This window comes from Hesperophylax consimilis, chromosome 11 (genome assembly GCF_061612785.1).
Source record: "Hesperophylax consimilis isolate HC1 chromosome 11, BYU_Hcon_1.0, whole genome shotgun sequence".
NCBI classification, from domain to species: Eukaryota; Metazoa; Arthropoda; class Insecta; order Trichoptera; family Limnephilidae; genus Hesperophylax; species Hesperophylax consimilis.
The window spans coordinates 20291671-20319652 of NC_142846.1; the positions used below are offsets into that span (position 1 = coordinate 20291671).

The 27982-nt window shown below is 34.3% G+C and overlaps 2 protein-coding genes across 2 annotated transcripts in view; both read right to left on the reverse strand.

Annotated features, from left to right (window-relative positions):
* LOC149419898 (A-type potassium channel modulatory protein KCNIP1-like) overlaps nucleotides 1–27982 on the reverse strand; it is a gene marked incomplete at its 5' end in the record, with an annotated part of 206045 nt that overhangs the window by 3085 nt on the left and 174978 nt on the right. The window contains one exon of the mRNA XM_089637565.1: nucleotides 6650–6723. Within this exon, the coding sequence (XP_089493691.1) occupies nucleotides 6650–6723 (74 nt within the window). The remainder of the gene's footprint in view (nucleotides 1–6649; nucleotides 6724–27982) is intronic.
* On the reverse strand, nucleotides 8309–11782 carry Sumo (Small ubiquitin like modifier). The gene is made up of 3 exons (XM_089637079.1): nucleotides 11615–11782; nucleotides 11017–11133; nucleotides 8309–9477 (listed from the first exon to the last, which is right to left on the reverse strand). The coding sequence occupies exons 1-3, from the start codon at nucleotides 11630–11632 to the stop codon at nucleotides 9346–9348; spliced, it is 267 nt and encodes an 88-aa protein (XP_089493205.1). The 5' UTR covers nucleotides 11633–11782; the 3' UTR covers nucleotides 8309–9345.

Below are 27982 nucleotides of genomic sequence, written 5' to 3' on the forward strand. Positions count from 1 at the left end.
TTAAATGTGGAGAAAACCACGCAGCTGACCAATGTCCTTCTTCCTCCTCACCCAAATGTTTTAACTGCTCAGGCTCACATACAGCTATCAACACTTCTTGCCCAGAACAATCTCGCCAAAAAAATATAAAAATTTCTATGGCCTCTCAGAACTTGTCTTTTCTGCAGGCTTCTAAACTATTCCCGCCTGTCAAAAAATCATTTGCTGAGGCTTTATCCAGCAACTCCTCATCCAACCCTCTTCCCTCTTCTACAACAACTTCTTCTCGTTCAACTAAATTCACATACAAAAACGATATCTCTAAACCGGCTCCTGGATACGATCAGCAACAACACAACTCACTGCTCTTAAATCCCAATGGTTCACCTCTTTCAAATGCCACAAATGGGTGTGCAAATAATTATAATCCGTCCTCAATGAACTCTCTAAAACTTTCTGAAAAACTCTCCCAAGACAATTCTTCATTTATCCAAACTCTCATTATGCTTCTAATTGACCTTATTTCTTCTCAAACTAATCTACCGTCCAACGCTGCTACTATTATTTCCACATTAAAATCATTTATTCAAAATGACTCTTCAAGATTTCAAAATACTTCAGTGGAATAGCCGAAGTGCTATTTCTAACAAATCTGATCTCCTTAACCTATTAAATTCCAACTTTATTTCTTTGGCTGCTATCTCGGAGACTTGGTTTACTCCATCCACCCACTTTAATGTGGGAGGGTATTCCTGTCTCCGCGACGACCGCCCGGAAGGTTCGGGCGGCGGTGCTGCCCTTTTTATTAAGAAATCCATATCATTTTCCCCAATAAATAATATCAAACCCCCCAATGCTGACTTCCAAATGGTTGCAGCTAAAATAAAGGACACATCCTTTATTTCAGTCTATCTTCCCCCAACAGCCCACTTCAATAAACAAATTTGGTTGCAAATTGTAAGTCAACTAAGCCCTCCTTTCTTTATATTAGGCGATTTTAATGCCCATTCCCCCGTCTGGGGTTCTGCTTTCTCCGACCGAGATGGTCGAAGTGTGATGGATTTCCTAGATCAATCCAACCTTTTCCTTTTGAATGACGGATCTCCTACTAGGATCTCTCGCCCCAGCACAAACCCCAGTGCAGTGGATCTCTCGATATGTTCTACTAGTCTGGGTTCTCTCTCCTCTTGGGTGGTGTCCCCCGACCCTTGCTCCAGTGATCATTTCCCGATCACCATTACTTATCAAACTTCTTTCCAATCGGACAAATCTCATATTTCGACAAAGATTAAAACTAAACACACCAAATGGGATGAATTTAACTCTCATATGGACAAGTTCCTACTAAATTTACCCGACACCAATACATTTTCCGTCAAAGATGACTATAATAACTTCAAATCAATGCTCATAACTGCAATAAATAAATCAAATCCTCCCCCTAAAACTAAATCTCTTTTAAAAAAACTCCCTCCAACTCCCTGGTGGGATGAGGAATGTTCCAAAGTAGTAAGAATTCGGAAAGCTAAATCTCTTTCCTATCGTTACAATATGACTATGGAGAACTATCTTATATACAAAAACGCTGAATCCAATGCCAAAAGGGTATTGAGGTCAAAAAAAAGATCTGGGTGGTACAACTTCTGCAGTTCAGTATCTCCGAACACTCCAATTTCGGAAGTTTGGTCTATGATCCGAAGATTTCGATCCTCCTTCAGTTCACCATCTCCTCGAGCGTCTCATTCTAAATGGATAGATGAATTCTTGGACAAAATTGCCCCCCCTTCTGTACCTAACTTAGATGAAATAACGCCTATCTATAATACTCCTATGTCTAACCATTGGCTAGACTCTCCATTCACCTTAATTGAGCTAAAAAATTGTTTATCAATAGTCAAGGACTCATCTCCAGGCAGAGATGGTATACCTTACAGCATAATCAAAAATAGTAATGATAATGTTCTAAACCACTTCTTAAGCATCTTAAACAAAATCTTCCAGACTGGTATAATGCCTGATGACTGGAGTTGTCAAATAATCATCCCTATTTTAAAAACAAACAAATCACCAAATTCTGGATCCAACTACAGGCCGATCGCTCTTTCATCCACCCTCAGTAAACTTTATGAAAAATTAATTAAAAACCGATTAGAATTTTTTGTCGAGAGTAAACAGCTTCTCTCTCCATCTCAATTTGGATTTAGGAAAAAAAAATCCACTCAAGATAACCTTGCCATCATCAGCACTGATATTAATTTATCAATTTCTAAACAGGAAGTTTGTCTTGCCGTCTTTATAGATATAGAAGGCGCCTTTGACAATGTTTCCATCCCAATCCTGAAAAAAAAACTTCTAGGCCTTGGCCTTCCCCCCATGTTTGTCCAATCTATTATTAATCTATTTCTAGATAGAAAAATTTTCATTGAACTTCCAGATATTTCTCCTCAAAGTAGGTCTGTTTGGAAGGGTTTACCACAAGGCGATGTATTGTCCCCCTTACTGTATAATATATACACATATGATATGCATGTCACTATTCCCCCACAAGTAAAAGTTATTGAGTTCGCAGATGACATAGCTTTCTTCTTATCATCCAAAATCATCCCTCTCGCCGTCAAATATCTTAATGAAGCCATGAATGCCCTTTGCACATGGCTCACCTTAAATGGTTTTGAACTTTCAATCCAAAAGACTCAGTGTGTCACCTTCTCAAACCGCCATAAAAATCCCCCCGTTCAAATTTTATTTAAAAATTCTCCAATCCCCAACGCTTCTGAAGTAAAATTTTTGGGAGTAACATTTGATAGGAAACTTAAATGGTCTTCCCATATTAATAATTTAGTTACTAAATGCGAAAAAAATTTAAATATCATCAGATCCTTATCTGGCGTTTGGTGGGGAGCTCACCCTACTTGCATTAAGTTGCTTTACAACGCACTTATTCGAAGCCATCTCGATTATGCCTGCCCACTTTTTAGTACTGCCTCAAAAAATGTACTTGATAAATTAGACAAAATTCAATCTAAATCTTTGCGAATTATAACTGGAGCGATGCAATCGTCACCCATCAATTCCCTTCAAGTAGAATGTTCTGATCCTCCTCTTTATTTAAGGCGTCAACTCTTTGCTGACAAATTTGTTCTTAAATGTTTAAATTCTAAATGTCATCAGGTTATCCCCAGCGTCTCGTTGTTCATTGACTCAACCCATTCATCTACAATCAGAGCTTCAACTAAACCTATTCCTGACATCTGTAAAAATTTTAAGTCTCTCTCAGAGCTTCACATCATCCAAAATGATCTACTTCCCTTATACAAATTAAAATATAGTCACGTCACCCTATCCCCAACAATATTAGAAGGGATCGGAATCCTTAAAAGTCATTCCAATCTCCCGGCCCGAACTGTCAATAATATTTTCAATGACATTATTTCATCTAAATGGCCCAACTTTTCTCTTTTATTTACTGATGGATCCAAATCTCCCGACTCTCCTAACTGTGGTATAGGTATTAACGTTTACCACAATAATTCTAATGACAGAATATTTCATTCAATTTCAAATCAATTTTCAATATTTTCAGCCGAGTGCATTGCAATAATAGAATCTCTCAAATATATAATCAAAAATAATTTCGAACATTCCCTCGTTCTCTCTGACTCTCTCAGTTCCCTCCAAAAACTTAAATCCAGTCCTCTTCTTCATCCTGATGATCACTTTGTATGCCTTATTCGAGAGATGATAGCCTCCATTCAAAGCTCTGGTAAAACTGTAACTCTGATTTGGATTCCTGGACATGTTGGTATCATGGGTAATGATATTGCGGATGCCTTGGCAAAACAAGGAGCGTCCAACCCTGTTGTTACCCTCGTAAACCACATTCCCCTATCTGACATTTTTTCCATCATCAAAGATAGATCCCGCAATGTTTGGGCAGAGTATTGGCACATTGCTAGTCAATCCAAGGGAGCCTGCTATGCCTCAATACAAAGAACTATTCCATCAAAACCGTGGTTTCAGCAATTCCCTCATTTTTCCAAAAAAGAAATTTCTTCACTCATTCGAATGAGGATCGGACATTGTTCCGTTCCTTCCCATCTTTTTAAAATTCACGTTGTTGACTCCCCAGATTGTACATTCTGTGGTCTAGAAGTGGGAACTTTAGATCACATATTTTTTGGTTGTCCCTCTCTAAACAAATATCCTCTCTTCTATCAAGCCTTATCTAAAATTGCCTCCCCTCCATTCAACATCTCATCTCTTCTAAGTCTGAACTCGACTCCAATTTTCATTATAATTTTGAAATTTGCCCATTTAAATAAAATTAATATTTAAATTCACCTTTCATTTCTCAATAATTTTAAATGATGGCCAAGAACACCCTTGAAGGGTGAAAGCCAGAAATAATGTTAATAATAATAATAACCCTCACTCAAGTGCCGCCATAGAGATGGCATCATAAATAAACCGCTCACGGCGGCATGCTTGGTTTGCTGTATTACTCGAGTGCCGCCGCTATGGCAGCAAGAAAATGAAGTCTTATTCCTGAATATTTTTAATATATATTTTTTTTTACTTTTCAATATAATTTAACCAAAATCATATTAGTACTACTAAATAGTAATAAGTTACGGAAATTGATCGAGAAACGAGTGATAAGTGATTAAAATCCATTATATCGTTCAGTATCAGAGTGATTCTGCATGTAAATATATATTATATATCTGTGATAGAATTACTTGTGTGTAAAGTCATATATACTGCTGAATGGTATGCTATGTATTCACGCACATTCTTATGCATAAATTCAATTGAGTAAGACAACGTGTGCACCATCACGCTTGAATCGTTTTTGACAGCTGCAGCGCAAAATGAACGAAACGAAAAAGATTCAAGTTTTGTAATTCTACATTCGGCATTTTGCTACCGTGACAAGTTGGTGCATGTAGACGCGTTTCGTTAATTTCATTTGTCATATTGATTCCGCTGTCATTAGTTGGTTGTCCTCTGTTACTGCAAGCAAATTATTGGTCGATCAATTAGTTAGGAGATTATCGAGGAGGTGCTCGATTTGGACGCGCTCCGCTACTCTCTCTACAGAAGACCGACTTATAAATAAATTGCACATTCTACGTTCTGGAAGTAAGAAGGATTGTGCAGTATGTTCTAATAGAAAAATTCAGTATGGAAGAAAAGAAACAATTGTATTGCGAAACCTGCAAAGGTAAACCTGGACTTCACATTGGGGATTGTTATGTAAATTATCCTTTCCCGTAATTCGTGGTACGGTTCGCAAATGTATACGTACCATTACATACCTGTTTTACTAAAAACAATTTTTTTTTTATTTTATAAATTTTTGTAATTCAAATCATATGATTTATTTATATTAAAAATGCTGCGATTTGGCGGTATGCACATACCAAAAATCTTTCGAGTGCGAAGGGTTAATAATGCATGTACATCTCTAAGGGTCTTGGCTTTGCTAGTACAGCCATTTAAAAATTCACAAGAATTAAAAAAAAAATTAAATAGGGCATTGACAGGCTTTACTTTTACTGTTAAAGGCTGACAGATAGAATGGCGTGATAAACTGATAAACACTTATACATTATGTATATATTCATGTATTCCTAATTATGCTGTAGGTACATAATGTTTAGGTGTATTGTTAGTACATAATAAGCTTTAATATTTAGGTGTATTGTTAGCTTTTATATTTATTTGAACATTTTACTAATCTATTGGTTATTTCGCCTTTATTTATTAGTGGTATATTAAGTGGCGCCAAAAGCGCCCATTGGATAATTTTTTTTATTCATTAGTAGCTGACGTGTACCCGGCGTTGCTAGACTTTTCTCTACTTTCAATAAATATATAATATCCATGTATTATATATATATATAAACCTTCCGGCAGAAATTCTCTAAATGATAGTGAAAACCCTATCAAACTCCGTTGCATAGTTAAACATAGAAAAACTAAGTGCACAAACAGACAGATGCGGATAGTGACTTTGTTTTATACTACTTAGAGAAGCAATGGCATATCAGTTTGGTAATCCGACATTGATAAATTTTGTTTGTGGTATTTTTACCCTTGGCACATAGTATTAAAGGATAAATTTATTAAATAAGTAAGTAACAATCAATGGCGGCTGGTGACTTTTGGGTGAACTAGAGTGCTAATATTACAAAAAATAGCATTACAGATGTTGTTGCAGCTGAATACGTATTCTTTTTTATTTCGAAAATTGGTCTGTGTGCGACGCACGGCAAAAATGAAATTTCATGAAAATCTACATACAAAAAATTGAATTTTTGAAAAAATTAATAAATCCTGTTGGACTAAACTACATCATTAATGTAGGATTTTTCAAACTTTGGCACTCTATCACTCTCAAAAGTTACGAGCCGCCACTGGCCACAATACTATCCCTAATAAATTCTGAAAACACATGTAATAAATTGAATTATGTAATGTTCAATGGACATCAATCTTTATCTTTATCTCATGTTATTATAATGCACAAATGATCTGATTTTTATTAATATTGTTACACAATTTACTATCTTCTTTAAGATTTAACAAAATAAAATATATAGTCGTTAAGTTTTTTACGAAAATTTACGGAAAATTTCAAAGAGCGAGTGAAAGTTTATAAAATTACCTCGAAGCTTAGTAAGCCACTGTTGTCTTGGTCCAAAGTATTGAAGACATAATGAGCATACTGGCTGGTGTTGGCTGAAAAGAAGAAAAATATAAATTTAGTCAGATGTTATGAATACCAAATAAAGTATTGAAAGTGGCATCATTTTCATCACAATATAATATATATTATTGCAATCAAAGCGAATATCGTATGAGGGTCATACGTTTTGATTACATATAATCGTAATTTTTCACAAGTGTTCCTTGTGTTTAACAAGCAAAGCTCGTCACAGAAGAGAGATATAATATATGGGCATGGCCTATCTCCAGAGATGTGCAAAATGGGTACCCAAAACCATTTGAAATGCAAAATGGAAATGGGTCAAAACTTTTCCATTTGAAAATGCAAAATGGTTTTTAGAAAAGCATTTCAAATGCAAAATGCAAATTACCTATTTTCAAAATGCAAAATGGTTTCTCAGGTCAAACAATTAAAATAATTATAGAATTTTTAAACAATTTTGTTATTTAATAATGGACAATTAACATAGATTAACTTCATGGCCCCATGTTCAGTATTTGAAACCACAAAAATTTTGCGCGGGACTAATGTTGCTAACGTAAAAACATAGAAACTGCTATCTAACATTTAATATTACAGCTTCATGTTCAGTATTTTTTGTAATGGTATCACTTAATTGCCAGGGCTCCTACCAGGGAGCAACTTGACAAATGTAAATTATCTCTCATAGCGAGGTTGAGCACCGACTGATATTTGGGGCTTATGAAAAAAAGATGAGTGGAGATAGTAGGAAGAATGTTGCAAAAAAGCATTTAAAATGGAAAATGCATTGAGAAAACCATTTAAAATGCAAAATGGTTTTTAGAAAAGCATTTAAAATGCAAAATACCCATTTTGCATTTCCATTTGAAATGGATTTATTTGAAATAAAGCACATCTCTGCCTATCTCACAATATCGCTCGCCATACAATCCCATACGGTCAGTACAGACAGGTAATATAATGTATCTGTGATGACCGTATTTCGTTGTCAAACTATCGCTTCTGTAGAATTTTTTACGTTCAGCTTCCAACTTTTTCTATACAAAGAGTAAATTTTACTGCCATCTAGTGTCGGTTTTCTTGCATACTTTTACAAATTATTTAAAATATTGTATTCTTTATTTTACATAAATCAAAAAAAAAAAAAAATAGGTAATCTAACATATTATTATGTTTATTACTTCACTGCTCTTTTGCTCATACATGATACAAACCTAATAGCCTTTTTAATAAGTAAATTTTTGTATTTTCTCCGATTGGCTTTTCAGTTAGCAGCACATAAAGTTCAATTTTGAAAAATTGAACTGAAAGTATTATTTAATATATACTGCCATGAATGCTGATTTTTTGTACCTACCTTCCCAATAGATTGATGATTGCAGAATATTTATATATTTTATTGTTAGATCAGATTTCAAACTAGATAAACGGCACGTAATCTACTGCAGGTGGCTCAGGGCTGGCCAGCGCTAGTAAAAACCTCAAGGGCATTGTGTTAGGTATTATCAGTGCCTTGGCTCCTAAGTAAGCAATGCCCGGAGCGGTTGCTCCAATTGCGTCTGTATAGGACTGGCCGTGAGGCAACAGAAAATGGTATTATATAAAAAAAAACAATTTTTAGAAGACACAATCATTTATTTTGCTAATTTCAGAATGAACATTTTTCATACGTACAGTATAGAATAATAGTGTTATAGCCCCCACGGTTGTGTAGCACAAAGTTGAAAGAATATTTCTAAGGATGTACAAATGAATTACATCCTGGTGTATGATTAAGTCATATAATTCCATAAAAATACACAGCGATATTTACCACAACACAATAAAGAGCAGTGTGTACTCGCCTCAATCAAAAACAACGTTTGCATTTATTTTTCACGCTGATTTTGAAAGAAACAAAATTGGCCTTTGAAAGTTCGATCAAAATGTATATCACACCATAGAATAGACATTTATTTGCAAAACGATCCATTTAAATTGAATGCTTTCTGTGCATTTTTACCATGAGTAAGTGGCATTGAGCATGTAAGTTGAACAGTATGACCGAAGCGCCTTTAATAATGTTATTGAAAACTGTACAGGTGTTGTCAGTCCAAGAAGAGTAGGTTTGTGTGTGCAGGTACTTCCTTATAATAAAAGGGATAAAATAAAAATAAAATTTAAATCTTATATTTATTCTTACAGATACAATAAATTTATAGTTCAAAATTAAACCACATTTTTCACATCAGAAAAAAGTCCACATTGTCGCTGGAACAAAATTCCCATCTCTCTAGATGAAGAAATCCATTAAACATACCAAAATTATATGAAAAAAATGATTAGGGGACAGAAATTTAAATTTTTCATCAGAACCACATTCTAATTGAATTAGTCCAGCACACTGAGAAATTATAAGTAAGATTACATTTAACGTCGTAACTAAGGTTCAATGTACGGAATGTGGTTCAAATTACATTTTTAGCTAACGATTTAAATAAAATCATGTTCATTCAAAATATTATTGGAAAGGTAAATTTATCCATCCTCAATCAGTTAACACCTTACTGATATTATTTATCTGGGAATGATATTTACATTAAAATAAAAGATGAAGAACAATTATTATCCAAACGCTACTGATAAATTATTAGAATTTAGGGGTGGTGAAGTCAGTTGCCTCCTGTCTGTTGCTGGTAAACTTCTATGGTGTCGGCTTCCTCCATCTCTAGGGAGGTTGGAGTGTCGTTCTCGTTGATGGGCTGGCCGTCGAATCGAAATCTCACCACTTGCATGGAGAGTCCCTGGAACAATTCAACAAATTTATAAATATGACAAATCATACCAAAAGATTGCTTAATAATGTACTTGTAACTATTCAAATTAGTAATAAAAGATTGCTGAAATAAGTTTCTTGAAATGCAATTTGTGCATTCTTTTTGTACAGGAAAATTAATAGAACAAAAGAAATTTACTAAATGTTAATAAAATGCAATTGCTGTTGGCAATTCAACTAGCTAATATTAAATGAATACTACAGACAATTGTTTGAAAACAGCATTTCTAAACAAATATAGCCATATAAGCAATAATATTATTCCTTGAAATGTGACGAGTCATCATAACCTCAAAAAGGTACGAGTGACTCATGTTCTAGAACAAACTAATATGCAGAACATGAAGTGATACAGAATTTTTTTCAAGTGTTTGATTACAGTGAAAAGAAAAAAACTTAAATATATTATTAATAAATTTACAAGCTCAGAGCCGAAAATATCAAAATTAACCTGTTCGACGTGCCTGAAAAGCTTTTTCATTTCCATATTCTAACTGTGAGGGCCAATGATCAATATTTGATAGAAATGATAATGCACAAACAATGAACTAGGCTAACTTGGTTGTTGACACAAAAGGAAGTATTTATACCGAAGGTTGCAACCTAGGGAGAATGACTCCCAATTATCTAAGTTTTCTTGTAACTGCTTTGTTGACGTAATAATACACTACATAAAATAACAGGAAAGGCTTGCCTACTACTGACATAGATGAGATGTAGATATTCGTCGCTGGTGGGTTCTGCATCTTCCAATAAGGCATTAATGCATATTGAATCTCTGAACTGAGACAGGGAAATGATAATCGTATGAATTGATTTAGTAATCATTTAAGGATAATAAATACAGATGTTGCTTCAATATGTAAGCTAACTAAGTAACTGTATCAAGAAAATGTAAATTTTTCTTGTAAATGATATTATACAGGGTGTATCGGCACTAACCCGACAAACTTTAACCAGCTATTCCTTAGCACATTTGGAGTAAAAAATGTTATGGGCACTTTGCTGTCCGGTAGCATTTTTTTTTCAATTAAAAACAAAAAAAATTAAAATTTCCACACTACATCACTGTCATTGGCATTGCGTTTCGTGTTAAACAGCTGTTATAAGCAAGTGTGTCAAAAAGCGTCTTCGCTCTTTCGCACACACTAAATAATAATAGTTAAAAATGAGACGAATGGTGCCGTGCTATTTCGTTGTGACTGTAAACGTGCGCCAATATAGGTACACACGTGCATTATTCAACGGAATTCGAATAAAATATTTGCCAGATGGGTTTTCAAACTTTATCAAAGGATAAAACAGTGGTGACATGTGGTGAAAATATGAATAATAAATTTTTTATTAAAAAAAAACGTTACCGGACAGCAAAGTGCACATAAGATTTTTTACTCCAAATATGCTAAGGAATAGCTGGTTAAAGTTTGTCGGGTACGTGCCGATACACCCTGTATATCGGGATATGATGATGAATGATTTAGAATTGGATAGTAAAATGTATAATTACCGCTCGGTCACAATACGCATTCATCAGCTTCCGGAGGGGTGTATGTTTTTTGATCTTGAATTGGACTATGGCATTGTCTTGACCAAGTACTTTGAGATTGATGTGCTCACTTTCTCCCTGGAAAAAATAAGGTAAACATGGTTATTAATTAACACAAGAAGCACAATTTAACGTCACAAACCTTCATTGTAACATCTACCGGTAGAAAGCTGAGATTACATAGATGAACGGTCAATTGTCTCGGAGAAAATTAGCAATATTTACGAAATACTTGACAAAGTATTTAGACATTTTGTGATGCACAACGGATTTTAGGAGTTACACGATGGAGAACGGTACTCAGCCTATTGTTATGATGCCACATCTTGACGAAGTCCGGAGGACATGGATCGCAGTTGAATACAATCAGAACTATTTAGTAACAATATTTGAGAAAATTACGGTAATTTATAATGTTTTATAGTCTAACAATCATTATACTTTTGCTGTAGGATGAATACGTTCTTCACAAATGCGCATTTTCTAGGACAACGCTATTATACAGCAAACGGTTGGGAGTTAGCCGGCGACGCCGCATTGAAAAAGTGATTTTGCTTACCTTTTTCTCGTCAGACATGGTGATAGGAGGTTTTGTAGATATTTGTAACACAATTAGCGCAGTTTAAACTGCTGGATAGTTGGCACAACACGTAAATCCAATTGACAGAACAGCGTACGGGGCGGCGTGCTAATGGCTTCTCTCCCGTTTTGGCGGCTTGAAACGGAAACAGTTATGCCAACCACCGTTGGGTAAGCACTGCGAGAACTTAACAAAGAAAAATTGCGCGCGCAACAAAGGTTCCTAACCGAATTTTGCATTATAAATTGAAAAAAAGCTGTATTTTTGCTACCTTTATCCTCAACGGGTAAAAATATTTAGATAATATTATTCTTACACCCAACAGTCCCGTTCACATTGTGTTACAAATCGCCAATTAGACAAAAAAACATAATTTTCAGTACTGTCATAGACAACTAAAACAAAATTTCAGTGTGTGGAGCGTTTTACCGTCCTCGAGCAGAGCGGTTCAGACGTTTCGATTTTAGATGATCAACTTTTATTGAACGACAAGATTTCTAACTAAAAACTTGATCAACTTTGTTGAAAGAAGATTCATAATTGTCAATATGCTTTTAAGTGTCGAGTTGATCAACTAAAATTGAAACGTCAGAACCCGCTAGCAGGGATCGAAAATTGAACAAGTTATGTACTATCATAGACATAAAATATTAGTTCTTGGCGTGGAGCGATTTATGTGCTCGGCACCGAAAACTGATATAAAAATATCTTCTAAAATACTAGAGCGCCTTATTATAGACATTTCATTATCATATATTTCTAATCAGTGCTTTTTTTCCATTTAACGCGGTGGAACGGCGTTCCGGCACCTTTTTTCACGGTTTTATTTCAAAATCAATTAAACGAAAAAATATTTGCGCTTAAGTAATTACAATAATAATTCGTTAAAATGATAAAATAAGGTACAGGTGGAAGCCATTTTGAATGTTGGCGTGTTAGTGTTAGTGAAGTAACCGTATAGGTTAAATAGCAAACCTGCGTATGTAACTTGCTTCAAACGTATGTCTTTGAGTATTATGATTTTGACAGTTTGACGTTTATCGCATGGCGGCATCTGCGTATATTGTTATTTACGTTTGTTTAGTCAGTTTGTGTTACGATTACGTGTTGTGCAACTATTTTATATATTATTTAGTGCAACCCCTATAGTTTAAATATGAAAAATATTTCCTGTTACTTCTCAAAAGCTTAAAACAGTAACAGAAACGATGACAGAAGATATGGATATATCGGTAGGTACATGTAGATGTCCCTGAATCATCTCGAGCTGATCTCGGGGATCAAGGTCGAACTCAAAACGATTGGCCATACTGCTGGTCATTAGATCAAAAAAACGATTTTTGCTCAAAAAACGAATGGTTGAACGTACACAAAATGAAACTTGGCTGCACAATTTGCAGAAACGTTGGAACTCTTGGAACTGAAACAAAAAAAGAATGGGCCAATAATGAAATTACGTATTCTGGGAAAGAGAGGAAGCTACAATTGGGGTCACTTCGAAAAAAATTTTTGGATCACAGAGGATCTATTGAACACAAAGCAGCGTTAAAAATCATTTCTGAAGCCAAAAATAAGCGGATTGAAAATACTTTTTTAAAATATTTATCTCGCGAAAAAGTAATAACAGCAAACATTTTTCGAACTGCATATAAAGTAGCTAAGGAAAATCAATCATTCAATATGTTTGAAAGTGAAATTAATCTCCAAGAACTAAATGGGATCGAAATGGGTCAAATTCTCCATTCCACTAACGCATATATTAACATTGTAAATCTTATATGTGATGAAATGAGAAAAAATGTTTTCAAAGAAATTGTTCAATCAAAAAATATAATTTCTTTGATAATTGATGAGTCTACCACCATAAGCCAAAAAACTACCCTCATTGTGTATGTTCGATGCTATGTCGAAAGTGTTGGAATGAATTCACCAATTAATTTGTTTTTGGATTTGATTGAACTTAAAGACGTAACGGCAAAAGGAATATTTGAATCATTACTCCAATCTCTTGATTTATATGGGATGACAGAAGAATATTTAAAAAAAATATTTAGTTTCGGTTGCATGCGACGGCACTGCTGTGATGTTAGGTTCTAAAAATGGAGTGAAAAAATTGCTGACAGAAAATTTTTCTTCAATTATAGTTTGGCATTGTGCTAATCACAGATTAGAATTATCAGTAAGTGATGTTGTAAAGAAAATTTTAGGGATCAATAGATTCAAATCATTTATTGATAAACTTTATGTTTTATACCATGTGTCGCCGAAAAATAATAGAGAGTTGCATTTATGTGCAGAATCACTAGGCGTTGAGGTACTGAAAATCGTTTGAAGTACCCGATGGGTGGCATCTAGTTTTCGTTCAGTTTCGGCTGTGTGGAATAATTATGAATCCCTTGTGCGTCATTTTGAAGAAGCGATGAATGACCCTACAAGAGATAAAAATGACAAGTGTACTTACAGTGGCTTAAAGAACAAAATAACATCAACAGCATTTTTATTGGATTTCATTGATGTGCGACGCTCTCCAAGAATTGTCGTAACTTAGTTTGGACCTACAAAATTGCAATGTGAACCTTTACATTGCAAATCGAAAAATAAATGAACTCGTTCAAGTTTTTGAAGAAAGAAAACAGAATTTCGGACCCTATTTTAAATGTGCTGCAGCTGCTATAAGCAATCTCCATTTTCGTGGAGTTTTACTTCACGAAAAAGTTTCTAAAAATGATCCTCCTATTGATCCGAAAATATTTTATTCCACGTTGAAAACGTCAATTGAAAAAAGGCTGCTAGATAATAAAGATGTCGAGTTTGCACTTTGGGCTCGCGTACTTGACCAAAAATATTGGCCTGAAGACATTGATAATCGGTTGACATTTGGAGAGATGGAAATTAGAAACATTTCGATCAGGCTAAAACTAGATGAACGAGAAATGATTCGTGGATTTCGCGAATACATTCTCGAAAAGACATATTCTGAAAAACTCTTGCGTTTGGTATATGCTCTGAATTCTATTCCCATTTCTTCAAGTGAATGTGAACGGGGGTTTTCGCAAATTTATCTTATTATTACCCCAACAAGAGCTTCGAAAACAGTTTCGGCACTATTGTTCATCAAACTCGTGGGACCACCCTTGACACTTTTCGATCCTTCAAAATATGTTGATAGGTGGTTACTTAAAGGAAGACATTCGGTCTTAGACTCTAACACTAAGGACGGGTTGTTTCGGAGAATTTGAACAATTCATCAAATTTCAACGTTCATTTTCGGGTTCTGTGAAAGTCCTATTCAAGTTCTGTTACTATATCATTGTAGGCCAGTTGCTCGACAAAACTGAAATAAAAACAGAACTTGAAAAAATCTTTCAATGAACGTTGAAATTTGATGAATAGTTCTAATTCTCCGAAACAACCCGTCCTAAGAAAAGGAATCGAGATGATGTATCAGACGAGAATTGGAAAAAACTTTGGAAATCACTCTAAAATTTTATTCAAGTTCATAAATAAATACATTACATATGTATTTACAATTATATTTTAAATTTAGTCTTATTTGTAAAATATATTTCAAATATAATGTATGTATTTTATTGTTTCTGTAGCTTAGTCTTGACTAAAATAAAAAAAAAAAATCGTAAAAATCAACCTTTTTTTTGTTTGCTTCGTGGCATAGCTCCTTTAAATTTCATTTAAGTGACATTTGAATATAATTTTATTTAGTAAAAAGCTTGACATGAAGTGAGTTCCAGCACCTTTTTTTTTTTTAAAAAAGCCCTGTTTCTAATTATAAATTTCGATACCATTGATAAATAATTTTCATAAATGTTCGATCAATGTTTTGATACGATTATCCATTTTCGAATCCGATTTCAATTGTACACAAAGTCAATAAGTGCAGTGGGGGCATCATTGTCGTTATTTCCCCTTTTTGACGATCTGTACGATGGGCATGATTTGTATATAATTTTGAATAATGTGGCACCTCAAACATCGTCTGGTTATACTATTAAAACGCGTTATGTCTTCTCTGGTCCTCACCTGATTGAGCAACTTCCCGGCATTGTTGTATTTCCCCATGGTTATTCGCGAGTACCTGCCTACCCACCTAGTTACCTACTTATTAATTTATCGACTACACTGACATCTATCTAAGTGCAAACCCAAGATTCGTAGAAAATTTATTTAACAAGGTTGGCTTATGGGTTGGCTCATACGGGCACTTAACGGAAAAAAACGCATCGCCGCAAGCTGGTGATGTAGATCGCAGTCCAGTTGGAGTGCGAAAGGAACGATTCTTTCACACAAATGCAAAGGTCCATATGTATTTTAACAGTAACAATATGGTGTACAGTAGTGAAAGGTAGAAAAAATCGGGGACGCCTGAGGAAGACGTGGCGCGATCAAGGGAAACGAATACTTATGTATGGTAACAAATATATATATATATATATATATATATAACAAATAGAGTAAAGACGCTATTTACCGGGTAGTTGCCCAATTCCGGGTACCCCTTTATGTCGAAACTGGTGCCAACTACGCGAACTAATCGACCGGTAAAACAGAGATCTTACCATCCGCCATCATAAGGCGAAGATCGACAGCCGTCACTCGCACGTTCATTTAAGTGGCAGGCATCAAAATCTGATAAATAGTTGGTAAAGGTTACGATTCCGCTTCACGGTAAATATGGAATGTTTACTTTGAATTAATACTTGAATTTAGTTATATTATTACTAAAAGTTACTATAAATGTTGGGGAACCTTTAATAACGCCTGCTCGCGTCCCCTTTAGAGTTATATCCCAGTTTTCAAGTAGTTTGTGGGCTACGCTAGGTTTGTATAGACTGGTTTGTGATTTAATTCTAATACGATATTATGAATATAATCCAACTCTTGATATGAACATAGTCGCCGTCGGCTGCGACTATAACGGCGCCGCATACTAATTGACATATCGCGTAAGTGACTTAATAAACGAAATTAAAATTAAAAGTGCGTATTTTTCCGTCTCCCCCGACATAATAAAACATGTTTTGAATTAATAAAGCTAAATCCATTTATTTGAAAGTGAAATATTGCGTATTAAGAGTGAAGCGGAATAAGAGAAAAATAATAAATAGTTTATCAAGGCAGTTTTAACACGGCATATTTTGATAACAAGGGTAAGTGTTTTTAAGAGTTATTATTATTTTTCTTTTAACCTATGTAGTTAAGTTCACACGACATTCATTCTTTGGACATTTCATCGCTCTGTTACGTTTCTGTCATCATCTACTTATATTACTTATGTAAAATTAGGTGTATGTAATGACCGAAGAGAAGGGTGTAAAGAGGATGTATGACGTGGAAGGGAATGGTAGACGGGGAGGCCCGAGGAAGAGTGTGAAATTCTGTGCGATCCAAGTGAAATAAATACTTAAAAAAAACCTTTTCGATTCTTAACAATAATGTGTACCTGTTATGTATTTCCACCAGATACACTAGAATTCAAAACCTAAAAGCTTTACTCCAAGCCGTTCACAACCCCGAGCAACGACGGGTAGGTACTTAAATTTAACTGGGTATTTCCACGCACTTAAATAGGTTTATATATACTACTACATACTTTGAATACATCACGATAACATACGTTTAACGACTGTTGAATTTGGCGGCCACCTCTGGTGTGGAGCCCCAATTTACTCGAAAAAAACTATTGACGAACCGACGGCTTATTTGACAGATTCCCCTGTTTTAACAAACGGTTAGCATTATTTATAGCAAAGCCGTCAGGTGGGAATTCTGTACTTACTTGTTCTACCGGTATTTAAATGGAAGATGCTCCGAGGAACTAGTATCATTTATACCTTCGGCACCGGTGCATGGTCGGGAAACACGACTAATGCGCGCCCATTATTTATACATGGTTGACATTATTTATCTCATGAGAACTGGTCGTTTATAAGACTCGTTTTTAGTTCAATAGTCTTTTCAAGACCCATTTTCATTTTCAAAAAGTTTCGCCGCACAGCATCCCCAAAGATGACATAGGCCCTGAGAAATTTATTTTCCTCGGGGCCTCCTTTGTGGAGTTTATGTTAAAAAATACTTGTGTCTTTATCCATATTAAAATTAGGCTTATTTCGGTAAAATTATTTTATATTATAGAAAAATGGTATTATTCCATTTAACTGTGATGTAAAGAGTTTGGGCTATTTCGGTTTGGGGAGGGGAAGGAAATGGGGAAGATTAAGGTGGAAAAGTTCCTGACCATTTACATATGGTCACCAAATATGGCTAAAGTCATTTCAAGCAATGATTTGAATGATAGTCTTTCACGACTTTCACTAAGGCGATGCTGAGCTGATGCTGATCTCCCACCATGTGCGAGTCTTTGTATAAATACAATTATTCTCAACACTTTCCAACACATAACGCTGTTTACTAAATGAGACTTTCAATTTGAAAATATGAATGTCTTCAAAGGCAATATAAACAAGGCGCCAATAAATAACCACGATTCTACATCATCAAAGCATAAGTAGCTGTGCATATTCCTGGGATTTTCCCTTTTATTCCGAACATTAGTTTTAATATAATAAGTAGCATAATATTTATTTATTTAAACGCCATAAAATGGCCTGAACATTAGACAGAGCATTGGTGCGATTTTGTATGAATGGCTTTGAAGCTAAATCTAGGTTGAGGGGAAATTGCCTGCCAGCCATCTTGTATAACACACTTTTGAAATGATCAGTTTGCAAAGTAGCGCATAATGAACTATTATAATTTTATTTTTGTATTGTTAATGTAGTTGCAACGCCTTATGATTTTTTAAAGTATTTGATGAGACAAGTAATGGGAAGAGCATTAAAAAAATTAAGTAGGTTGTGGCATTTTTCAAACATCTTCCTTCTCACCCCGCGGCTTCAAATTGTTCTCAAATAGTTCCGTACAGGGCTCTTTAGGTCATGTCTTTTAGGAATGGTTATCGACGGCTTCAAATTTAATTATCTCCGAGAATTAGCGGATAGGTAATTGCCCAACAGGCAATATTTTACTTACATTTTTGTGGTTCCCAAAAAACAAAAATAAATACAAAAAAACAATGTTTTAATCTCTTGGGCAATTTTGGTAGATATTCTTCACAGAAAACAAACAGCCGTGTATTTTTTAAAGAAATAATCGTATATTCCAGCCTGTTATAGTCTCATAAAAGAAATGCTCTTTGATTTTGTATTACGGTGAGAAATATGATTTAAACAGTATTATAAAGAGAGAATACCGCGCTCAGTTAGCATTAAAAAAAATAGCAAAAATACACCCAAATTTTTTAAAATAATTAGAATAGAAAAAAGTATCTAAAGTGATGATACATTTTTTAATACCTTTGTCTAATATTTTTTTGTTTCGTGTAAATTGGTAATTACAGTTTAAATGGTAAAAACCACCGGTAACCGACTTTAAAAACTTTATCTTTATTTACGTTCAACATTTTAATATTTTTTATTGCATACATCAATTTGTCATACTAAAATCTGAAAGTTTATTTTGAAATACATTGAAAACAGTGAATTTTTGCACAGTGAAACAAGACATAAAATGTATTTGTAAGTATTTTCCGCGCAATCTGCTTTCTGACAGTTCTCATAATATAAAAACGTCGGATCATCAACAAAGGTCGTGCAATAGTTAGTCAACTCACCAAAATTAAAATTAAAATGATATATTCCCATTATCATTAACAATAACAAAACGAATAGCAACCTGATTTAATTCTGTCAAATAATTTTGCTTCCAACTTATCAAAAAAATATGTATCTTGGAAAATATACCTATTGTTAAAATAATTTATTTTTTTTAAACTAGCCTGAATCGACAAAAAATATCCATAGTAAGACAGGCACAGTAAAAAATATGTGTAAATATGTGTGTAGATAGATATACATAATAATAATGAAGATGATAATTCATCAGGTTTGTATGATTTTTTAATTCATACAAGGGTAGCCGGAAAACCCCCATGGTGTGGTCATACTATTTATGTATAAGTGAACAATAAATTTTGGTATCGCTTACTGCTGAGCAGAGATGTGCTTTATTTCAAATAAATCCATTTAAAATGGAAATGCAAAATGCAAAATAGGTATTTTCCATTTTGCATTTTAAATGCTTTTCTAAAAACCATTTGCATTTTGCATTTTAAATGCTTTTCTCAATGCATTTTCCATTTTAAATGCCTTTTTCCAACATTCTTCCTACTATCTCCACTCATCTTTTTTTCATAAGCCCCAAATATCAGTCGGTCCTCAACCTCGCCATGAGAAATAATTTACATTTGTCAAGTTGCTCCTTGGTAGGGGCCCTGGCAATTGAGTGATACTGATTCAAATACTGAACATGGGGCCATGACGCTGTAATATTAAATATTAGATAGCAGTTTCTATGTTTTTAAGTTGGCAACATTAGTCCCGCGCAAATTTTTTGTGGTTTCATAATCTGTAGTCGTGGTGTTTTTGGATTTACCATCATGTAATATGTTTGTTCTACATTGATGTCCATTATTAAATGACATAATTGTTTAAAAATTTTATAATTATTTTAATTGTTTGACCTGAAAAACCATTTTGCATTTTCAATGCATTTTGAAAATAGGTATTTTGCATTTGAAATGCTTTTCTAAAAACTATTTTGCATTTTGCATTTTCAAATGCAATAGTTTTGAACCATTTCCATTTTGCATTTCAAATGGTTTTGGGTACCCATTTTGCACATCTCTGCTGCTGAGTATATGTAATATGAGTATATGTTTTGCATTAACTTCATAAATAAAGTCATCAAATTATAAACGTAATAATAACTCTTTTAAAATGATCTTTTAGACTTGTTCGTTTCTTTTTGTTTCGTGCTCTGTGTCCCTAGAGAAGCTTGTACAATGTACATGAAAGGAGAATCAGAAAACTCAAAGCCAGGTGTATGAAAATAGCAATAACCACAACTAACCCCTAGTGCCCCATTGTGTCTTAGGTCATTAGAGTTGTGGAAGTATTTAAATTTCACTCCAAGTGTCTCACCGCACTGCGGAACACTGCTTCTTTCGTTGTCTATGGTGGGAGTGGACCTACAAAACCGACATTATTATTCAGCCTCTTAGGATTAAAAGTAACAAAAAAATTAAAGTATTTGTCTACTTTCACTCTTGACTACTTACTTTATTTAGATTTTATACATATGTATCACTTTTCAAAAATGTGTTGACCGCTCATCTTGAAAACAGCTACCACCGAGTCACTTGGATCATCAAGGCCGAGGCGCTCAGATGAAGCCGAATCATACAAGGTACTTAACCGCTCGAGTGGAGCACGCTTGCTACCGAGCCACCTCGGTCGTCTAGCCTGAGGAGCATATTTTAAACCATATCCTAGGGAATTTACCACTCGAGTTTAGCAGACTTGCCTAAGAACCATTTCGGTCTTGCAAAAGAGGTCTCAGGGATTTCGCCCAGGTCGAGGCGCACAGTTTGAGCAGCAGTGGGATGGTCAGATGCTCTGTAGGGAACCCGCTTGCACAGCGCGGGTGTAAACTGTGCGCCCTAAAGTTACAGAACTTAATATCTCGCATAAATGGACCCAGGGACTTTCGAGTTTAGCAGACCTGCTAAACTCGTGTGATTCACTTCACTTCACGATTGTCTGTGGTTGTTGTACGAGTATGTATATTAAGAATGTGTCTGATGAATTTGAATTCGAGCAATGTATGAAAACTTCAACATTTTTTTTAAATTACAGAGGGCGGCACTTCCGTTTACAATAATATAAAAATGTGCAGAGTAAAACATAAAAATACTATCAGATAATATATTATTGAAATAATAATAAATACCTATGATTTTAGACGCAGGGTTTCTCGAACACCAAATCACGAGAATAGCGACGGGTTTTAATGGCAGTATCCAGTACCTATCCCCAAAGCGTTAGAGATAATGACTTGAAAATATGAATGTTTCAGTGAGATCGAGAGGCCTCGCGGATCTCGTCGCCGGCAAATAATGGCGCGGCGAATTTAACGCTCCACCCAAAACTTTAGCGAAACTTGGAAATGAAGGCGATTATTCCAATCAAACTCGAATTACCCATTGATTCATCATCTCATTCATTCGCACAAATGCCGATATCTGGATGAAATATTATATAGATTTATAGATATCTATTGAAGGTAAGCAGGTACCCACTTGGTTATCTACCTAATAAGTTTCCTTCAGAAGGAGAGTTGGTACTTGCCTAGTCGCCACTTGTACCACCAGGGGTGTGCCTTGAAAAACTTGTAACTAATAATGTCAAATATTTTTATAAGCAATAATTGTTCGCCTGAAACACTCATCCACATTGAAAAATCTCCTGATAAAAAATACATGACGCCAACGGGACTCGAACCCGTGTCCATTCGATTTCCGGTCGAAAGCTCTGACCACTGAGCTATGGAGGCTTATCTCTTACCCGCGAAATTATTCAATATATGCTAGTGTTTCATTCAACAATTACTGCTTGTTACATTTTTTTCACCTGAGAACAACCAAATTTATTTAAAAAAAAAAAAAAACCGATTTTATGTCCGGGTTAAATTTTCCCCATAGGAAAAACTAAACCCTTCCACACGCTTTTCCACAAATGATCATCTAGTCAATCAACATTATGCAAGTGCATTATATAAGCAAAATAAATACAAAACAATACAAGAACAACACGTCAACCCACCAGAGATCAAATGGGAAAATAATTCACCGACTCCAGATATTTTCATATCAGAGGGTTCGGCTCTGTAGAACTACTAACAGGGCCTATAAATCCTACTGATCCCTCAACATAAATATTTAAAAAATCTTTCGTTATCCTACATGTATTCAAAATGATCGACTTTTGCATCTTTATAAATAAATTTTTTGATAGATCTAATACGCCTAAATTTTTAATGAGAGAGCTAGGTATAATGCCAGTAGCCGATATAACGAATGGTAATCGTTTTATAGTCTGAGAATGCCAAATTCTTTTAATCTCATTTTTAATAAATCATTATTATTAATATATAGTGTTACTTATAGTATTTCGAATGCCTGTTCGTTTTTCCAACTTCATGTATTTTAATTTAACGTAATATCGTATACCTTCGATGATTTTTACCCACTCTAGTAAATTTCATATAACCTACAAAAATTATATAAATTTCAATTATTGTTAAGTACTAGCTGAAGTTTTCGGCGTTGCCCGGGCTGAGTAATATGTTAAACTTAAAGGAATTTTCCTCTTATTTTGAACGTCTAGTGTGCAAAATTTCATCCGGAAGTATCAAAATTCTGCTAAGGGAAGGGAAAAAGAGATGGCGGTGGTTTTCGGTGTCCCATGCAGACAGTCACCTTCCTCTGGTTTTGAAGGTCAAGTGTGAAAAATTTAGATGAATAGAGGAATTAAAAAGAATAAAAATTTAGATTTGTATAATGTCAAAATCTATTTTTTACACCCATATAGATAGATAGAAGAAGAAAATATTTTTCTCAAAAATATTTACGGTAGGTTCAAGAATTCGAAAGAAATTAACTTTTAGCATAGATATTTCTTCATTTAATTGAAAGTAAGAAACGGAGAAGAAAACTGCATTATTCCTCAAATTGAATTGTAATAGCGTCGCCATTTGCGAGGAAAATAGAAAATAAATTGAAGGCAGAATGCTGGCGCCCTCTAATGGCGGGAAAGTAAATACAAGCCATTTCTTCTGGAGAACGTGTTTTGAATCACCTTTAAAACAAAAATATTTTTTAATAAACAAGTCAACAATAAAATATGGCGCCGAATCAAAATATTTTTTTCTCACGGGAAACCTTGTAGGTGTTATAAAACGCTTTCGATGAAATCACAGACTTTGTATACGCTATGTAGGTGTTTAAATACTAGAACATCCAATTCCACTTAGTTCACCGAATTTAATGATACAGTCAATACAAACTAATTTATTAGATTTTTATACACGTAGTGTCACTAAACAAATTATTTAATTATTGTGCTATGACACCACGTTTCCACTTGCATTTAAACAAGTACCCACTGCACATGTACGAAGACGGAATATCTATGTGTGCGCGTGCCTTACCCATGCGTATATGGTCGCAATATCTTGTGTCACGATAATGCAGACTTGAGAGCCGTGTTTGCTTTGGTAGTAGAAAATACTTAATAATATGTGTTCACAAAGCAAAGGCAGGTCGTGGTGATCGACAGCCATATAACATATTCAAAATCAGAAAAGTACAGTACTTACTGTCGTATTCAAATGGAAACGTAGTGGGCACGTATACACTGCATATGCGTACTTTCCACCAACGTGTCTACTGAAAGTTCGAAGTACAAAATCAATTCAGATTCAATGTGAAGCAGTATTCTCAGAAAACAGAAAACATCTCTTTAAAGCCACATTAAATTCTTTTCATTATTCACGAGCATGAAATTAAAGCGATACATTTCAATACAATATCTGACTTTATGACTCTTCTGAAAACAGCATAAAATTGACAACCGTTGTGAGATCATAAAGATAGGTTTTCTATCATTCTTGGTACAAATATTTTAATACTGTTGTACTCGTAAAGTTAGTTCCTTTCTTTTTCAAAATATCAAAATTCGTTTCAGTAGCTTCGAGTTGGTTGTCTTTTTAAGGCTAATCAAACCAAAGCTTGTTCAAAGTAGTGAATATTATAAATGTTAACTGTAAAACTAAGGATAATAAACAAACGGAAGTGGGGGCTTGTACAAAGGAATGGAAACTATGGAAAACAACAAGTGCTATATCAACAAACAGAAGCAGAATAATTTCAGATTCGATAAACAACAACAAAACAGGGCAATTCAAACTAGTCGCAGACTTAAATAACACTTTTATTTATGTTTCAAAACTGATCACAATATCCAGACAAAGTCAAAACAAAATGAAGTAATGAAGGTTTTTTCAATTTAAAGCCTTCGTGCTATCGTGCCAGTGGCGAATCATGAGCTCTTTTACAATATTAAAGATTTTCAAGAATACAATAATAGAAACAACTATTGTTCAATATTAAGTTTGCATTTTCTAAATGTAATAAATATTATTTTAACAATTATTTTATAAGCAATAATTATTAGCCTGAAACACTCATCCACATTGAAAAATCTCCTGATAAAAGATACAAGTCCCGTTGGCGTCATGTATCTTTTATCATGAGATTTTTCAATGTGGATGAGTGTTTCAGGCTAATAATTATTGCTTATAAAATAATTGTTACCCTTTGTGCTATGCATAAAAAATCTTGTCTTAAACATTAGTTTACCAAAAAAATAATAATTAATATTTGACAAGTTCTAGTATCTTCACCAAAAAATGTAGATAATTTGTCTCGACGCCATTTAGTGAGAGAGTTAGCACTTACAATGCCTTTCTCATATAAAATAAAGTTATATAAAGAACACAATTTTAAACTTTTTTCCACTTGTTTTTATTTGACCGTGACCGGTTTTTCAATGTGGATGAGTGTTTCAGGCTAATAATTATTGCTTATAAAATAATTGTTACCCTTTGTGCTATGCATAAAAAATCTTGTCTTAAACATTAGTTTACCAAAAAAATAATAATAAATATTGTTTTCGTTGGAAAAATACAAAAAGTCTAACTTTGTTTTGAAAAAAGTCATTGTAAAAACGTAACTGTTGCGTTGAAAAGCATATAAAGCAAAATATGAGGTATATCCTCTCAAAATATAAAGGTTCTCAGAAATCCGAATTAGAAACAGAAACAAAGGTTTCAATTGAGTCTTCGTTGTCAGGACTGTATTTATCGCCTTTTGAACAATTATACCCGGTTAATGTTCAAAGAGTGGTTAAAGTAAAATCAATTTACAATTCCTCTAAAGTCTTCATTGCGCCTTAAAAAGTTGATTACAGAAGTGATTATCCACGATCTCATAAAATTAATGAGGTTAAACGCTGGTTCCGCCGTCATTGCTTACCTCATTTGAAAATTGTATCGGTAGCGAAAAACGTTAAACTGGGTTATGTGTTTTCGAATCGAACGTGTGCAAAAGCCTACAAAAGTATACGACTTTTAAAAGCAATAAATACTACGATAAAACAATGAATTACTTTACTGTAGCCGCCTCATTTCACAGGCAGGAGAGTAATATTATGGGTTTTCATTTACGGATGTCAGTAAACCCTACATTTCTGGAATTCCTCTTTCTTAGTTTATGACCTTCAGAATCTTCGTCAAACATGGGATATCGTTTCCGGAGTTCGTTATATCCTGGATATAAACTACGCTGCCTGTCATAACGCTCCGGTAACGGTTAACCTACGCAAAGTAATGAAACCTTCTGTTTATTTTTTGAGCCAGTAATTGAGGGAGGTTCTATGTGGAGTAGGAATTTGAAAATAGAATGAAGATTATTGCACACACATCAGTTCGGCATCGGATTGGCACCATCTCGCCTCATTTCACTAGCTTGTCCGAGGCGAGGCGATGCCGTAACGATGCTGATTAGTGTACGCTGCAGTATGGAGTTTCATACAAAGAATTCTGAACGGCTCGAGCTGAGGCGATGCTGATCTGGTGCCGGGATGATAGAAAGTCAATAATTGTACTAAATCAAATAGCAGACGTTCCTAGTACACATTCATTGATTCCAACTTGTGCACGCTGGGATTTGAGCCCGCGACCTCCAGATTATTAAGCATATAAAATAATTACAGAATTTAACCTATGATTATATATTTATAAGTAATATTACGTTTTTTAGGATTTCGAAACGACTTGATTTATTTTTTATTTAATTAATCTATTTCTGTTACTTTTTTTTGCTATTTGTTTTTGGGGTGTTATGCCGTGTTGCGCAAACTCCTTCTTTAGCCAACATCTGGACATGAATTGAGGTAACACATCTGCCCTGATGATGGACACTGCAATGCTGTCCGAAACGTTGGCTAAAGAAGGAGTTAGGGCAACTCGGCATAACACCCCAAAAATACTTTTAGCCGTGAAAATCTTAAATCATATCTGTTACTTTTAGTCACGGGAAAGGGTAAAGAGTAAAGATACTATTGAGGGAATCTGTTGTACCGTATTCGTTATTTATTTTAGTCAGGCCTATAACTAACTAAGATTTAGAGGAAAAGTGAGGGTGGACATAATAAATAGTCAGGGGACTGCAAATGAGAAAGAAACCTGTAACATATTTTCATATAATTTTGTACAATCTGTCATAGTCGATCTTTGCTATCCTCTACTAATTATTAATATTACATATATTTCGTTACTAAACTCACTAAGCCCACCAAAATGTATCGCATTTCCAAGATAAAGCTTTTATAGTTTATTTTTATAGGAAAACTCGTAAATTTTGTTCGAGTGTCCGTCGTTACTGGGGATAAAAGCTAAGGATATACATACAAGGAAATGACATAATAAATTATCCCAGAGTTCTGTCGATGATAGATTGCCGAGACTGAGCCATAATTTATTGAATTTATCCATCTTTATTCGATAAGATATAGATATAAGATACACATATTATGTTAGAAATTTATTATCAGACATTCTAAGGTTGCCAAAACGTATTAGAGAGTGTTCTGGTAAGACAATTTGGCTAGTCCTGATTAATTAACTTCAAGACGGTACCAGTCTAATAAAGCATGACGGCTTGTATTAAAGAGGGTACGGAAAATCAAGAACATTTTGGTTGATCACGAAGTATTTCCGCAAAAGTATCCGAAGTTCCTATTACCTACCTCTCACATTTCCAAAGGATTTTATACATTTGTACCTACATCTATAAAAAAATAAAAAATACTAGGACCATGTGTTTGTCACTACTGTTGAATTATATTGTAATAATTTAAAAAAAATTACAGATTTTAACAGATTTCACTCTCTAAAATTTTGTGGTAGAACTCTGCTTTACCTAATTTGAATCATCATTACTGGACTTTTCTGCTGAACTTGCACCGCTCATTTTAATTAGATTTGTAATAATATAATCAACACCAAAATTATTCAAACTAATACAGGGTGTTAGGGACTTAATTGTCTTACTATAAACAGTGATTCCTGACATTATTTGAAGTAAAATATGCAACAGAATTTTTTTTATGTTTTTTGTTGTTCAATGAAAATTTCAATTACAATTGACGAAATGTGTAAGAATTTTAAAAATTATCTTTTTGAAAAAAAATTGAAAATCTTTGAATAAAGAAATCATAAAAGTCACCGGTGACCAAAATTTATTTAACATTTTTTACCCCCAATAATGTCAGGAATCACTGGTTGAAGTCAAGAACGTCCATTAACACCCTG